Consider the following 16671-nt stretch of genomic DNA (forward strand, 5'->3'; position numbering starts at 1 on the left):
TGAACAAGCATATAGTAAATGGGCACCGCTCGCTTCCAGGACACTTCTCTACTGCTGGATAGCGTGTTGGCGTCCTCAAAACCTGATGTGGCTTACGCGTTTCGAGGGAGGACCCTCTTCCTCAGAGCCAAAATTGCCACGATGGCGATTTTGGCTCTGGCTCTGAGGAAGAGGGTCCTCCCTCGAAACGCGTAAGCCACAAATGAAAAAACCTGACAGGGGTTATACCCTCCCTTACTCCATCTAAAATGAAAAAAAAAAAATGTTTGCCCTTAGTTATACTTTAAAAGCTGACAGGCAAATCTCCTCAACAGGATGTAAACAGCATTTAAAACCTTGCATAGGTTCTATCAAAGGAACCAATGAAAAGACCTGAACTTACCCATGGCTGGGGCTTCAGCATTGTGGCCACTTTTGGTCCATAATCATACACAGTGCTGGTATTGCTGCCTTGACAGTCTCCTCTCTTCATCCTCAGATGTTCGTGCTTATAAACAGCATGTGCTCCTTGGTCATCATCAGATCCTGGGAGAGGTTCAATCAGGTACATCTGCTCGTCCACCTGCAGAAATCCACTGAAAATATACATGGCAATGAAAATGCTGCAGCTGGAGAGTGTCAGGTATTTACCTACATATTTGTATGTATAACCTAATTACGACATTTAAGGTGGGGGAATTATCACTGACCACCTGCTTACACAAATATATTAAAAAAAGTTCAACTTCAAACCTATCCCTTGTTTGCAGCACGTTCACTTTGAAATTTGTTCCCCCAGGACCATGTAAAATATGACTACATAGTTGGTAAGACACCAGTCCAACCTATGGTGTGTGTGTGTGTGTTTATGTCAATAGTACATTGTATATCCCTGTATGTTGTGATCGTTAAGGTGCCCATCTAATAGTTTTTTAAACTATCGACGCTCCCTGCTGCCACCACTGCTTGTGGAAGAGAATTCCACATCCTTACCGCTCTGACAGTAAAGAGCACTCTACGCAATTTAAGGTTAAACTGCTTCTCTTTCAATTTTAGCAAACTGCTGTGTGTCTTTTTAAATTCCCTTTCACTGAAAAGTTTTTTCCCTATGCTAGTTTCACCAGTACGGTAATTGCAGCATTCGATATTTTTTCAGAATGCAATGGTGCCAATTCTAGTAAACAACAATCATACATTACAAAGTAAATCTGCCACAAGTTGAAAATGGAAAACTGAGAATGTGAAAATAAAAATTAAAATGAGCAGTAGATCCAGTAACACATGCACCTTAAACTTATGTAAATATAGACTTTTACAGGAAAACAACCCACATTTCTGTTGGTGGTTTAATGTGATGGACAGCCCTGGATGCCAACAAGAAGTCTCCAGAAGTGAGAGCGGCAGGATCTAGTTGCTTTCCTTATAACTTTAGAGACATATTTTTGAAAAACGGTGAACGTGACATTCACCAAATATTCACTACAAGTGAATCTTCCTGGTGAATATGTTTTAAATTAAAAGGTAATGATTAACAACTTCTCAATGTTAGCTGAATGTCACATTCACTGCTTTATAAATATGGCCTATAATCTACTGACCATTTTTTTTCTACATGTTCACAGAGCGCTGGCAGCCAAGAATTTCCTTCAATTTTAACAATTATGCCTCATGCGGTTTTCTGAGCAATTTTCAGATTTTACTTTCTTAAAACTCTTATCTGTTGATAGGATAATCTTTCTAGCCTGCCTCATATTACCATTTATTGCTTCCGTTTTTTTAGTGTCAGAAAATTACAGGTTAAGGTTTATTTGACTGGTACAAAAAAAAAAGCTAAATGCACAATTTTAGTGATTAGCCTCTGAACTATATACTGAGAAGTTATTGTAAGCGATGGTCAAAATATTTTTTGCTTTGGGTAAAAATATAGCCTGAGTTTGATCTGCTTTATAAAAGAAAAATTTAAGTATTATAAATGGTAAAATAAATCAGATTTTCAGTAAATTTAATTCTGTAATTATCCTTTGGACTTCTGAATATATGACAGAAAATCCAATTTATATACATTTCTATGTGTGTTAATATGGTTATTTTTCTTAGCTGGACATGTTTTTCTTTTTTTGCTCCATAGCTGGACATTTTTATTTTTTATTCCATAGCTGGACATGGTTTTCTTTTTTGCTCCATTGCTGGACATGTTTTTTTTATTATTATTTTTTTTTATTCCATAGCTGGACATGGTTTTCTTTTTTGCTCCATTGCTGGACATGTTTTTTTTATTATTATTTTTTTTTTCCATAGCTGGACATGTTTTTCTTTTTTGCTCCATTGCTGGACATGTTTTTTTTATTATTATTTTGTTTTTATTCCATAGCTGGACATGTTTTTCTTTCTTTTTTTTTTTTCTTTTTCCTTTTTGCTCCCTCAGCTGGACAAGTTTTTTTTTTTTTTTTTTTATTCCATAGCTGGACATGTTTTTCTTTTTTGCTCCATAGCTGGACATCTTTTTTTTTATTATTTTTTTTATTCTATAGCTGGACATGTTTTTTTTTTTTCCTTTTTTTGCTCCATAGCTGGACGTTTTTTTTTTTTTTTTATTCCATAGCTGGACATGTTTTTCTTTTTTGCTCCATAGCTGGACATGTTTTTTTTTATTTTTTTTTTATTCTATAGCTGGACATGTTTTTATTTTATTTTTTTATTTTTTTATTTTTTTGCTCCCTCAGCTGGACGTTTTTTTTTTTTTTTTTTTTTATTCCATAGTTGGACATGTTTTTCTTTTTTTTGCTCCATAGCTGGACATGCTTTTTTTTATTCCATAGCTGGAAATTTTTTTTTTTTTTTTTTTTATTCCATAGCTGGACATTTTTTTTTTTTTTATTCCATAGCTGGACATGTTTTTCTTTTTCTTTTTTTTTTTTTATTCCATAGCTAAAGGTTTTTTTTTTTTTTTTTATTCCATAGCTGGACATGTTTTTCTTTTTTATTCCATAGCTGGACATTTTTTTCAACTAATTTGACCCTTTCTTTGTCTACTGAAAAAAGCACACGCAAGCTATGCATATCTTACTATGCTTAACTAAATTCCAGTCACACTGATCAATAAAATAAAAGAGCATTTCCTTCCTTCAAATGTACAGACTACGTTCTATATATAGATTGTGATTATCTGTATCTATGGTTTTCTGCGTATCACTACTTATATGTCCTTTCTAAACAACCACTCAACTGTGTAGAAGCAGTAGGGGGGATTGATATCTCAGGGCAGGAAATTAAGAATGAGAAATTACCTCCGTAAAGCACATTTCCTGTATGTTATGAGTTTCCTAATATAGACGTTAATAATCTGAAGACAGGAAGTTCTTTTTTTACTTTACTTGGTAAAATGAATGTTCTTTTGAAACAAAGAAGACACTATCTTGCCTTAACCAAACAATTTATATCTATTTAAGCTGTTGAAAACTGTAAATGCAAATCTAACAAATAAAAAGAAACTATTAAAACTCACGTTTTATTAGCTGTGAGATTTTTTTGCAGTCAAGGCCTAGAAAAACGTTTAAACTGTACTGTATATCCCAAGTATCACAGTTTATGCAAACAAAAGAAAAAAAAAAAAAAGAAAAAAAAAAAAAAAAAACACATAAAAAATAAGGTTTGTAACAAATTTAAATTTAAAACACCCAACATGAGTTATTTTTTATGTCTTTCAGCAAATTATCAATTTCAGCCAAAATACCCGGAATGAAGCAGACCAGGTTATACGGCCAGCCAGTACATTACATATCTGCGTTTACCATCACTTCGATTATCAGCAAATGTTACCATGAAAAAAAGCAGGCCTTTAGGAGTACACATCACTTGATTACATCTCCCATGGAGCAAAGCAGACGCCTTTCATTTTCTGGCACTCCTCTCCCATTATAAGAAACTTTGCTTTAACTACTCAACGACCGCCCGCCGCAGTTTTACTGCGGCAGGCAGCCCCTCCTGCGCAAACCGGCGTAACTGTACTTCGTCGAGCCCCTGCACCTGAGACCTGAGGCGCGCTCCCACCCCCGTTCGTTCCCTGGGGAGCCAGCGTGTGTGACCGGCGGCTCCGATGGCTGCCGGCCACTCGCAATCTCCCGCAGCAGTGAGAGAAGGACAGACGGCTGTGATGTAAACACAGCCGTCTGTCATTCCCCCTGAAGTAATGACAGGGGCTATGTGATCCTGCTATATAGGATCGCATGTCTCTGTGATTATTTCACTAGCCACGCCCCCTGACAGTTAGAATCACGCCCCTAGGGACATACCTAACCCCTTGATCACCAATAAAGTTAACCCCTTCCCTGCCAGTGTCATTTTTACAGTAACCGTGCATATTTATAGCACTGATGACTGTAGTAATGTCACTGGTAACCCCAAAATTGTCAAAAATGGCAGTCAGGGGTCCGATCTGTCCGCCACAATGTCGCAGTCCCGCAAAATAAATCGCAGATCGCCGCCATTACTAGTTAAAAAAAATACAATAAAAATGACATAAATCTTTCCCGTAGTTAGTAAACGCAACCCAATCAAAATACGCTTATTGCGATTTTTTTTTACCAAAAATATGTAGCAGAAAACAAATTGGCCTAAAATGTTAAAAAAAAATTGATTTTTACATTTTTTTTGAGAATTTTTATATATAAAATGTGAAAAATATTGTTATTTTTTCAAAATTGTCGCTCTTTTTTTGTTTATAGCGCAAAAAATAAAAATCGCACAGGTGATCAAATACCACCAAAAGAAAGCTCTGTTTCTGGGGGGAAAAAAAGGACGTCAATTTCATTTGGGTACAGTGTCGCACGACCGCGCAATTGTCAGTTAAAGTAATGCAGTGCCGAATCGCAAAATAGGGCCTGGTCATTGAGCAGCCAAATCCTCCGGGGCTAAAGTGGTTAGGAACGTGGTCCTGAGGTCTCTGGATAGCCGAAGGAATTATTTGGTTTTATGCTTACACACAGCATACTTTTGTGAGCATAATGCATGTTGTGATTTTTGACCATTTCCAATAAACGCTTTATGGTATTGCACTAGGTCGGTGCGCCCTTCTCTTGTTTTTATGTTTTCAATAGTGGAAATCCACTCAGAGGCTCTAACCCGACTTGTTCTATCCAACAAAAAAAAAAAATTCCCTACTGAGAAGCTAAAGAGATCCTGGAAAATATTAAGCAAAGGGGGCTAAAGGCTCCAGCTTCCTGCCAACTTGTTTTACAATTTGTTTTTTTTAGTCCTGACCACAATACGTAAAGAAAATATATACAAGCCCACTATATGTTTCCTTTAAGATTCAATAAACTGTTGGAGGAAATGTCGGATATGAGATGAACCTACGTACATGCAAACAGAAGTTTGGGGGGAAATGGAACAAAGTAAACAGATAAATTCTGCTTGGTTTCCTTTAGTTTCTGTGGCTGATTTCCCTGGGCTGTACATTTAAACACATCTATGCACATAAATGCACCTAAGCAACAGTAAATTAAAGCCGAGCAATCCGTATCTATACAAGAAAACGCATCCTCAGCAGCTGCCACTTTAGAGCACATCTATGGACCACTGGATCTCCCTGGGTGTAACCAGGGGAGACATGAGAAAATAAAGACATCTATGGACCACTGGATCTCCCTGGGTGTAACCAGGGGAGACATGAGAAAATAAAGACATCTATGGACCACTGGATCTCCCTGGGTGTAACCAGGGGAGACATGAGAAAATAAAGACATCTATGGACCACTGGATCTCCCTGGGTGTAACCAGGGGAGACATGAGAAAATAAAGACATCTATGGACCACTGGATCTCCCTGGGTGTAACCAGGGGAGACATGAGAAAATAAAGACATCTATGGCTGATCAAACTGGACAATAGAAAGCTGCTGTTTCATTTGTTTCAATATGGTCTGATGAACACCAAGCCAATTAATGTGCACAAAAAAATGTTAAAGCCAACACCAGGATAGCAAGGCTAGAAAAAAAAAAAAAAACGACCATATGCGTGAGAAATTGTCAGAAACAGCCCATTTTTACACATCATTCTAAACAATTAGTTATAATTGTACTTAACCTTTCAAATCATTTACACATGTGATCTCACAATCCTTCTTTCTGCCTGTGAGAAGACTGTCTACAGACCTAAATATGTAACCCTATCCAGTGGACCTTTAAAAAAAAAAAACACATAGCAGGCAGAAGGAATGGATGACAAGATCACCAATATCCCATGGTATACATTACATATGCCACACAGGCAGACCTTACTTTATTCCTTTACAGAGGTTGATGCTGGCTGATGAGTCATTTTGTCCATCCACATGTCCATGATAAAAGCAGTGCTCCTAAAGGACACAAAATATAATTAAAAAATATATTTAAAAAAAGACACCTTACACTTTATCTTTTGTATCATGACAGAAACGAAAAAAAAAAAAATCTAAGATAACATCGTCATATGTTCCACAGTCTGATATTAGAAAAGAAATTGATTATTTGTTGACGTTATTAGACCTCATTACTGGTATTGAGATTTCAGACCTTGATATATTTCAAGCATTTCTTTCTTTTGATTTTGATGATTATGGCTTAAAGCTAGTGAAAACCCAAAATTCCATGGAACTGCTGAGGTGTTATGGAAGCCCAGGTTTCTTTGATAGTGGCCTTCAGCTCATCTGCATTGTTGGGTCTGGTGTCTCTCATCTTCCTCTTGACAATACCACACAGACTCTCTATGGGGTTATGAGATGCGTGTGTGTGTGTGTATATAATTTATATATTTTAAAAATACACTTGGGCCCTAAATCCAAGTGGTAACACTTCAATGAGTCCAGATTTCCATTATTGATGCTCATATACTCATAATCTTTGGTGACCAAAGCAGCATCTCTTTGCCAATACCACCTCTTACTTATTTTACTGGTCCAAACCTAGCTTAAAATATTATAACAACATGCAAATAGGTTTCTGCTTTTTCTAATGTTAGTGTGAGTAATAACTAGGCAGAAAATGTGCTTTCTTCTTTATGGCCTAAAGCAGGCATGTCCAACCTGCGGCCCGAGGGCCGCGTGCGGCCCAGAACCGCAGGCAATGCGGCCCACTGCCCCCTGACAATTGTTTTTTTTTTGCTGGGGAGGAAGGAAGTCAGGTCGGGGGCATGGTCACAGCAGCTTTCAACTGTAGGCAGAGGCTGCCTCGGAGGGGAGGGGGATGGGAGGCGAGCATGTGCAGTGTTTTTGACTCCTACCACCATGACCACTCCAAATCACTGAAGTGGTCATGGTGGTTAGAGTGTTCATTTATTATCTCTCAGAAGAAGTAAACCTCTGTATACTGATTCCATTTCATTTCATCATCCTCTAGTTATGTTAAATTAGTGCGGGGGGCGCAGCGGCGTGGGAAGGGCGCAGCGGCATTTTATTACTTATATACCTTAACTATAGTATATATTTTATATGCGGCCCGAGAAAATTTCTCTACACTCATTGTGGCCCAGAGAAGCCAAAAGGTTGGACACCCATGGCCAAAAGGGACAGGCCTAGTGTTTCTAACCTGGCCTTGCCCAATGTGTTTCCTAGATATGGGCAATCCAATGCAATTTAAAATATCAGCTAGAAGATGTGACTGAAGAACATGCCATTTTTAAATACAGTGTGTTCTTAAGAGATTCAAACATTCTACCGAGCCATGTGTTACAATGACAGAGCCATGCAGGTCTCACCCAGCCTTCCAGGAGAGACAGATTGCAGAGTAGAAGGAAGGAGAAAACAGCAGACGGATCTTTCTACACATCCTCCTCTCTATAACTTCTGCTCTGCACATGAGTGGGAGGACTTCTTATTGCCTCTAACCAAAAAATGTTCCTTATTATTTTATACTGCACACTCCAGAAGACATATCTGCTCAGCTGTTCTGAGTAATAGCACCCCTTTAAAGTATATATTTACTATTATCTCATTAAAAATGGTACCCTAACAACATTTGAACTGCTTTTACAGTGGTGCTTAAACTCTGTATACATCCATGATAGCCAAAATGATTTACCAATGTTGTTGTTTCTTTGTCCCCAGTGCTGCTGAACCCAATAGCAGCTGCACTGGGTGCTACACAAATTCCTTTGGTATGCGATATTATTACTCATCCAGCCAGGATACAGGCAAACACAAGCAAAAAATACAAACTAAATACAGGCCGTGCTGGCATTATCACTAAAAGCACATGCATGGGCAGGTTCTGAAACTGTAAAGATATGTCCTACTTTTGTAAATAAAATATTTCAGATCACATATTGCCTGCAATGCTACGATATGATCATACTAATGTGCAATATTGTTCTAAGAGAGGGGAGTCTACTTCTGAAATGATAGCTACTTCGTTGTCATGCTGATCCAATGGCTTCAAACTTTCTGTTTCAATCATTTTTAATAATACTTTGAGACGAACAAAAATAAAAAAGGTACTGTGCAGAGCAGTGAACCATCCTCACGTGCTTTGTAAAGACAACAAGAAATGGTACATAAGAGGGGGGAAACAGAACAACGGAATTGGCAATTGGGTAAGGTCTTCTCTAAGGACACAGCTAAGCACTTGGCAACCAACAGAAGTGGACAGGGATAACATATTTTGCACTAAAGAATGGGTAGGAGGCATCCATACGGGCTTCAAAACTTTCTAAGGTGGCCTTTCTCAACCTTTTTAACACAGAAGAACCCTTGAAAAAACGTTCTGGTCTTTGGGATCCCCTGCTAAAAAATGACTATATCCGCAACTTACAATACATTGGTATAATGGTCAGTGGGAAGAATGCTCCTTACACTTGTGGTCATTGGAAATAATTACCACCTTACAGATAGCAAAAAAAATCATTGGTGTCAGGGAGAGATAGAAATTGCTCAAGGAACCCCTGGCAAACTCAACGAATCTAAGGGTTGAAAAAGCCTGGTCCAAGGCGATGCCATGGAAAAGTATGATGATCAGGAGTCCTGACGTTACTCCAACTTTCTAATCTGAATGTTTATTCTGTGTCAATGTATTGAAGCCAGACACTGCCGAGAAAAGGTCAGGAATGGCTTGAATATATAGAAAAAATATATAAATATGAAATTGGTGTGTATAGAATATATTTAATGAGCATGTATTATTACATACATTGAGGCAGCCATGCTAGCCTAGTTGGGAGGTATTAGGGAATCACCATAATGGCTTCCTTTAATTAAATTGGTCACGCTCTGCAGGAGGTACTGCCATGAGCATCATACTGAGGATGCATTTTGTCAGCCATGGGCAATGTACACCCCTGTCAACTACTTTTGCAGCTTAAGAGGGAGTAGTTGGAAAGCAGTAAAAAAATTAAAAAAAATGCAGCTCAGCTTAGTAATATAATTTCCTGTATTTCCCTTTCTGGCATAAACACCCTGTTTACTTGATCTAAGTAGAATAAAGGAGAAAATATGCTTATCAATATGTCCTTTGTTTAGTGTTTGCTTCAACTATCCTTTTTTAGAGGCAGATCTAATGTAATCATATTAAGTTAACAGTAGGCTGGTCCTTTTTTTTAAGCCTGGTACACGCAATTAGTCATTTTTTGAGACAAAAACATTGCATGCAAAATGTTTGCCATTGGCTGAGAGCGCTGATCGGGAGTCAGTCGGATACTGGTTTTTCAGTATGCACGTCCAACAGAAGCCGGCAGAACGGACAGACCGACGTACACACGGGCCGAATGTAGGCCAGTTTTTTGTTTTGAATTGGCCGTTGTCTACCAACATTCGGCCCGTGTGTAAGGGGCTTTACCCTTCAGCCCTGTAGTCACAGAAGTAAGCAGTCTATAGATGGGCCAATAGCACATATGGCTGTTCTCGTAACCTGTTTCAGTATAAGGATCTATACAATGTTGTCAACAGTAAACACATGGATCCAATGATCTATACCACTACACCGCGGAGGGAAAGATTGGGATCAACGCGCTACAAAAAGCTCAAACACTCTCCCTGTGTGATAATACGGACCCCGAGGAGCTCAATATTGTCCTCTAAACACATCCAAAATGAGCCAGTAATTGCAAGTGATGCTTACAAATCTGGAGCATTCTTTACTTTATTGCAGCCTTTATGGGCAGCCGAAGAGTGAACATCTTTTCCATATAAAATGTGTTATGCAATGTCACAGCAGTACTAAATCTGTGTCTGTGTTGCACATATTTGAAAGAAAAAAAAAAAAGATGTGTAACCCAGCAACCATGCTACCTGTGTTACTATAAACATATGGAGATTCTAAGAAACTGCACCAGCCTCAAAGAAAAGCCACAAACCAATGTTAATGCGCTTTACATACATTGTGGAAAACATTAGTGTTCTCAAGCAAGCTAGTATTGGGGGGGGGGGGGAGACAGGGTCAGAAAGAGAGAGAGTGAGAGCGAGAGGGGGGGAGAGGGAGAGAGAGAAAGGGGGAGAGAGAGAAACGGGGGAAGGAGAGAGGGGGAGAGGGAGAGAGAGACAGAGAGAGGGGGGGGGAGAGAGGGAGGGAGAGAAATAAAGAGAGAGAGGGGGAGGGAAGGGGGGAGAGAGACAGAGGGGGGAGGGGGAGAGAGGGAGAGAGAGGGGGAGAGAGACAGAGGGGGAGGGGGAGAGAGGGAGAGAGAGGGGGGAGATAGGGAGAGGGGGAGAGAGAGGGGAGAGAGAAAGGGGAGAGAGAGAGAGAGAGAGAGAGAGAGAGGGGGGAGGGGGGAAGAGATAAAGAGAGAGGGGGGAGAGAGAGAGAAACAGGGGGGGAGAGGGAGAGAGGGGAGGAGAGAGGGAGAGAGAGAGAGAGACAGAGAGAGAGAGAGACAGAGGGGGGAGAGAGAGGGATGGAGAGAAATAAAGAGAGAGAGGGGGGAGAGAGAGACAGAGGGGGGAGGGGGAGAGAGGGAGAGAGGGGGGGGAGAGGGGGGAGAGAGAGAGAGACACACAGAGGGGGGGAGAAAGAGGGCGAGAGAGGGGGTGGAGATAGAGAGAGGGGGAGAGAGAGGGGGGAGATGGAGAGAGGGGGAGAGAGAAAGGGGAGAGAGAAAGGGGAGAGAGAGGGGGAGAGAGGGGGGTAGAGAGAGAGGGGGGGAGAGAGAGGGGGGAGATCGAGAGAGAGAGAGGGGGTAGAGAGAGAGAGGGGAGAGAGAGGGGGTAGAGAGAGAGGGGAGAGAGAGAGAGGGGGGGGTAGAGAGAGAGGGGAGAGAGAGGGGGGAGATAGAGGGGGGGAGAGAGAGAACCAAATGGAACCATTGCACTTGCTGGGAACTGGTTATTTCCAAAAAACTTTAGTGACACTGGTAATGATATAGAAAAGCTTTGAATAACATGCAGTGCTTTTCTGTGACTTTCCATATCTGTGTGTAAAGCTGTACTCCAAGCTGGAAAAAAACAAAACAAAGTACTCTTGCAGTGGTACCTTCTCTGCACTTGTTAAATATTCATTTGTTCTAGGGGTGCCAGAATCCTATGTGTGAAACCCATTGTTTTCTATGTGCCCTAGCGTTGACCTGCGTTTATCCAGAACGCTAGTCACCACACACAGTGTGAATGACCCCCAGGGGTTCAGTGTTCATGGCTGTTCTAGTCAAACACGGTTTTCCATCTCAAGGCACACAATTGCATTCTAATAAAAAGGTAGCATTTGACATGGAAAGGTTGTGTTTGACCTGCTTTGCTTGCTGATCAAACTAACATTAATAGGATATACTACATCCACCGAAATATAGCGCAGCCCAAAGCTGCTGCCTCTAAACCGACATGTATGCTACTCAATGAAAGGTGATGTTACTGAACTCTGTTTGACGTGTTCCAAACGCACAGCAGAAGCAGCAGTCCTAATGCAGAAAAGCAATGAATAGACAGAAAAGCTGAAGGGAAATTCACGCCCAAACCGACTTGAGATGTGCTTAATAACTAAACGTGACTACTTTATGACTAATCAGTGGTTAAGAGGTGCAAAAGCCAGCTGTGGGTTTCACACATAGGATACACTAACTGAATCTAAACATGTCCACCACCAGTCACTCAACAACCAAGGTTTGTCACATCTACATACAATTAGGGATGGAGGCACATCACTTTGTATGCTTCAGATCATATCCTTTCTCTGTCTACACAACATTTCTAAAATACGCCTCTTCCTAACCAATACACCACTAAGCTTCTGATTCACTCCCTGGTCATTTCTCGCCTCGACTACTGCAACTCCCTCCTCATTGGATTACCTTTACATAGGCTATCTCCCTTCAGTCCATCATGAATGTTGCTGAATTGTTCAGAGTCTGCAACCCCTCTCTGCTAATTCCTTCTATTGGCTTCTGCTCATCCAACAAATTCAATTCAAAAAGTCCAGGACTTTTCCTGAGCCTCTCCCATTCTCTGGAACTCCCTACCTTAATCTGTCCGACAATCACCTACTGTTTGCTTTTAGACAAACCTCCTCTTCAGAGAAGCCTATTCTGCCCCTGTCTAACAACTGTACTTTTATTTTCTCCATCAGCTCATCCCCCACAGCTATTACCTTTTGTATCACTTGACCCTCCATTTTAGATTGTAAGCTCTAAAGAGAAGGATCCTCTTATTCCTCCTATAACGAATTGTATTGTAAGTGTACTGTCTGCCCTCATGTTGTAAAGTGCTGCGCAAACTGTTGGCAATATATAAATCCTGTATAATAATAAGAAGAAGAAGACTGATGGAGGCTTATTCCTGTAGCTGGATGTTCATAGGTTTGCTTTACGTCACCTCAATTGATAGTCCATTACATCAGGCCAATTTTTTTTATATAAAATATGCTTTGGCTGAAAAAGGTAATGCGTAAGCAAAATAAAGTCACAAGACTTGCACCAATGGACAGAAATGGGCATTTCTTGCAAATAAAACAGCAGCTTTAAACAAACACAAAAATTCCAATGTGCTTTATATCAGTTTGTGTCGCATACCTTTGAATTACCCAAACCGTTGCATGTTGGAGTTTGTGTCTTCCTTCTGACAAACAAGGCCTCATGCACACGGTTTGCTATTGATGTCTTATTCTCTCACAGGAGTTTAGTAGCAGCAGCAAAAAATAGTAAACAGCTGCTTTTACATGCACATTAATGCGCGTTCCCACGCCTGGCATTATTACATTCTGTTGGCAAGAATTTTGGCAGTCTGCAAATTACTACATATAGAGGTTGACTTCCCCATCTGCTAATGGGACTTGTAGTTCCTTGCAACACTGCTCATCCACACAGCCTACCTGCCAGGGGAATGAGCACACAGCAGATAGGGTCAGAGCAGAGGATGGGCCCTCCACACTTCCAAATGTATGATGAAAGTGGCCAGGGAAAGGAAGTATGGAAGAACAAAGGGGGAATTTAAAAAAAGAGATAGGAAGCAGATTAGACACCAGGGAAGACAAAGTATGGGAGAGGAGGCCTGAGAAAACAATGTAGACCGGGAGAGGGCACAATAATTAGGGCTGTGTTGTAACTCCCCCATATGTAAATCCATAATTTGGGCTTCAGTATGGGGGGGAGCTACAGCATCAAATATCAATGTTTTCTATTGCATAACTATAGCACAGATAAGAATGGGACCAAGTAATAAAAGCACTTGGTCCCCTTGGGGATTTAAAAAACATTTGTTGTTTCAATAATTCTTCTTTAAAGCGGTAGTAAACTGCTGGTTACTTTTTATTTTTTAGGACGTGCAAGGTAAAGGCATAATGTGCTAGTATGTGAAACTTACCTGAAAACAAAGCCCTCCAGCGATGTGATGAAGTAGCTGGAGGCAGCGTCCATTTTCTCCCGGTCTTCCTTCTGGGTCAAAGGACTCCAGCTATGTGACAGGCTAGAGCCGCGATGACGTCATTCCCGCACATGCGCGGGGGAGCCGTCATTCACAGCACAGGTATCTGAAGGAACGGCACGGGTGGCCGTTCCTTCAGAGCGCATGCCCTGATAGTACACGTTTAGGAGATATTTACAGTACCTATAGGTAAGCCTTATTATAGGCTTACTTATAGGTTCAAATTATTCTTCAGGCTTTACTTCATCTTTAACCTACAAATACTATCAAAAATACTTGATATGTATATAGTCATCTTATATATTCAGGCAAGTAAGGAAATTACAAAACATTAAAGTGGTTGTAAACCCTTAAATATATCCAGTGAAGTGGCTGACCTTAGGTCATACACACAGAATAAACCAATTCTCCTACATAAGTTGTACCTATTTATCTGCAGTTTTCTCTTCTTCACAGCCATTCAAAGTGCAGAATAATACAGCTTACCTGAGCTTACACAAAGCAGGAGGCAGGGAGCTAAAGACACACACTGCAGAGCTAAGTAAGAGCTGATTGGGACAAACCCCCCTTCACATAGGAACAGAGGCTGTCAATCACAGGCTGTGTACTGAGCTCCCTCTGTCACCTTTTTTCTCTTGGTGTCAGGAAAACTTTTCAGAAGTGGCTCACAGTGATGGCAGAGGAACTAGGCAGCAGACAGAAGTGACACTTAGTGAGACAAGTACACATTATAGAGGGATATGCTGTGTTCATCTTTCAAGTCTGAGATTTACAACGCCTTTAAAACCCTTTGCATAGCTCTTAACATTAACATATGGTAGATATGAAATGTACCTACCCGCCCATCCTGAGTTTCTGTTACCTCTGTCCCATCATCCAAATAATAGGTTACTGTAAACTTTTTCGCCAGCAATTCTCTACAAAAGACACATTATATATTAAGACAAATGCTTTAAATAAATGATTAATAAGTTAATAAAATAGAATGTTAAGGCAGAGCACAGTTTAAAAAAAAAACAAGATAAAAAAGGTACTGAACCTGATTTACTAAACAGAAATGCACAACAGGCAGTTTTTGACTAGTGGCAGACTAACATGCAAAATGCTCAATTCATACAGCTTACACAGCAGAATAAGGATTCTTATTTTCTAAAAAAGTGAAAGTTGTTTTTAGCTGTAACCAATGATATTTGAATATCATGATCAGATGACATATTTGCAGATTTGAACCTATATGGTAAACTAAAACTGCCATTATTTTAACAAAGTGCAGCTTCAATGAGAAAACGGCTTTTACCGAATAGGCAAGACTTCACTTGACTCCACTCCCCATCCAAACTAAACGGTGCAGATGGAGGAATCTGCACTGCCGGCTATTGTATTCTGACAGCTGGCACCCACAGTTGTCACAATACTCCACCGGTGCCTACATCTGTGCATCGGATAAAGGTAGCAGAAAAGAAAACCATTACTCCTTTTACTGAAAACAACAGTGTAAGGCAGGGATCCTCAAACTACGGCCCTCCAGCTGTTGCGGAACTACACATCCCATGAGGCATTGTAAAACTCTGACATTCACCGACAAGACAAGGCATGTTGGGAATTGTAGTTCCTGAACAAAGGGAGAACCATAGTTTGAAGACACTTGGTGTAAGGGAACCTTTAAAGCGGTAGTATACTGCTTTTTTCCCCTTTTAACTACAGGTAAGCCTGTAATAAGGCTTACCTGTAGGTACAAATAATATCTCCTAAACCTGCACGGTTTAGGAGATATTTGCACTGCATGCAGCCGCTCACAGCTTTCCTTGCCGGGAGATTGACGGAAAATGACGCGGGAGTGACGTCATCGCGGCTCCGGCCACTCATATCGCCGGAAGCCTCCGAACCCAGAAGAGACGCAGAGGGATCATGTCAGCTCCCACAGCGGTGTCCGGGGGTCCGTGTCGGGGCTTCATTCTAATGTAAGTAATTCATAATGAGCTAGTATGCGATGCATACTAGCCCATTATGCCTTTGTCTTTCAGGGTTCAACATGCTGTGCTAAAGGGAAACCATTGGTGGTGCCTGCAGAGACCTGGGATAAGCATATATAAAGCACACCCAAGTTGTAAAGGTCCCCGTAGAGTACTGAGACAGAGTTTGAGTAAACTTATGAGCCAGCACTTTTGGGAGCCTTTAATTGTTTGTAAAGAACTAAAAGGCAATTTTTTTTTCTAGTTTTAGAGAAGAGTGGAGAGAGATTAGATATCTGCCATTGTTTTTAATGCTGTAATCTCCCTTTAGGTCCTGTTCACAGCTGAGCATTTCTCTGAAGTTCTGAAACGCCCAACAAGCAATTACCATTCATTTCAATGGCCTCTGTTCACATATGAGCGTTTTGTCACCTGAAGCAAGACGCCTGAAGCTCAAAAAAGTACATGAGCTTCTTTTTTTGGCAGATTACAAGCGTTTTTGGTCAGATGTCAATACCTGCCTCCAAACATTTAAAAAAATGCCCAAAAAAAACGCTTGAAAACAATACACACTGGTGTGAATGGAGCCTTTGGCTGGCCATACATGTTCCATTTTCTTATACAAATTTCTATACAATTTACCAAAAACCACGTAATAGAAGGTCAAAGCTAACCAACATTTTCACTTGTATCCATTAGGCAGGCCTTTGTACTACATAGTTGAAGGTAACTTTCAAGAAAATTGTATAATGTATGGCCAGCCTAAGGGAGAATCACCCTATATTTGTCATGTTTCCCATTATCAATTAAAGCAAAAGTAAAAGAAAATCTTACATTTTATGTTGCTCCCAGAACAGAAATAGAGGGGAAATCTTCCAATAGGGACACTAGTTCTAGTGAAAACCAAGGATTTCCTTAAAGCGGTAGTATACTC

General features: G+C 40.4%; 1 protein-coding gene across 2 annotated transcripts in view; it reads right to left on the reverse strand.

The window, feature by feature from the left end:
- ADAM8 (ADAM metallopeptidase domain 8) overlaps positions 1-16671 on the reverse strand; it is a 54873-nt gene that overhangs the window by 29263 nt on the left and 8939 nt on the right. Inside the window, exons 3-5 of one of the 2 annotated variants that reach the window (XM_082268350.1) lie at positions 14629-14702; positions 6257-6335; positions 383-575 (exon numbers count right to left, since the gene is read on the reverse strand). In XM_082268350.1, the coding sequence (XP_082124476.1) occupies positions 383-575; positions 6257-6335; positions 14629-14702 (346 nt within the window). Of the gene's footprint in view, positions 1-382; positions 576-6256; positions 6336-14623; positions 14703-16671 lie in introns of both variants that reach the window. The other variant, XM_082268349.1, reaches the window with a different exon arrangement.

Source organism: Pelophylax lessonae, assembly GCF_965119305.1.
Source record: "Pelophylax lessonae genome assembly, chromosome: 9".
NCBI classification, from domain to species: Eukaryota; Metazoa; Chordata; class Amphibia; order Anura; family Ranidae; genus Pelophylax; species Pelophylax lessonae.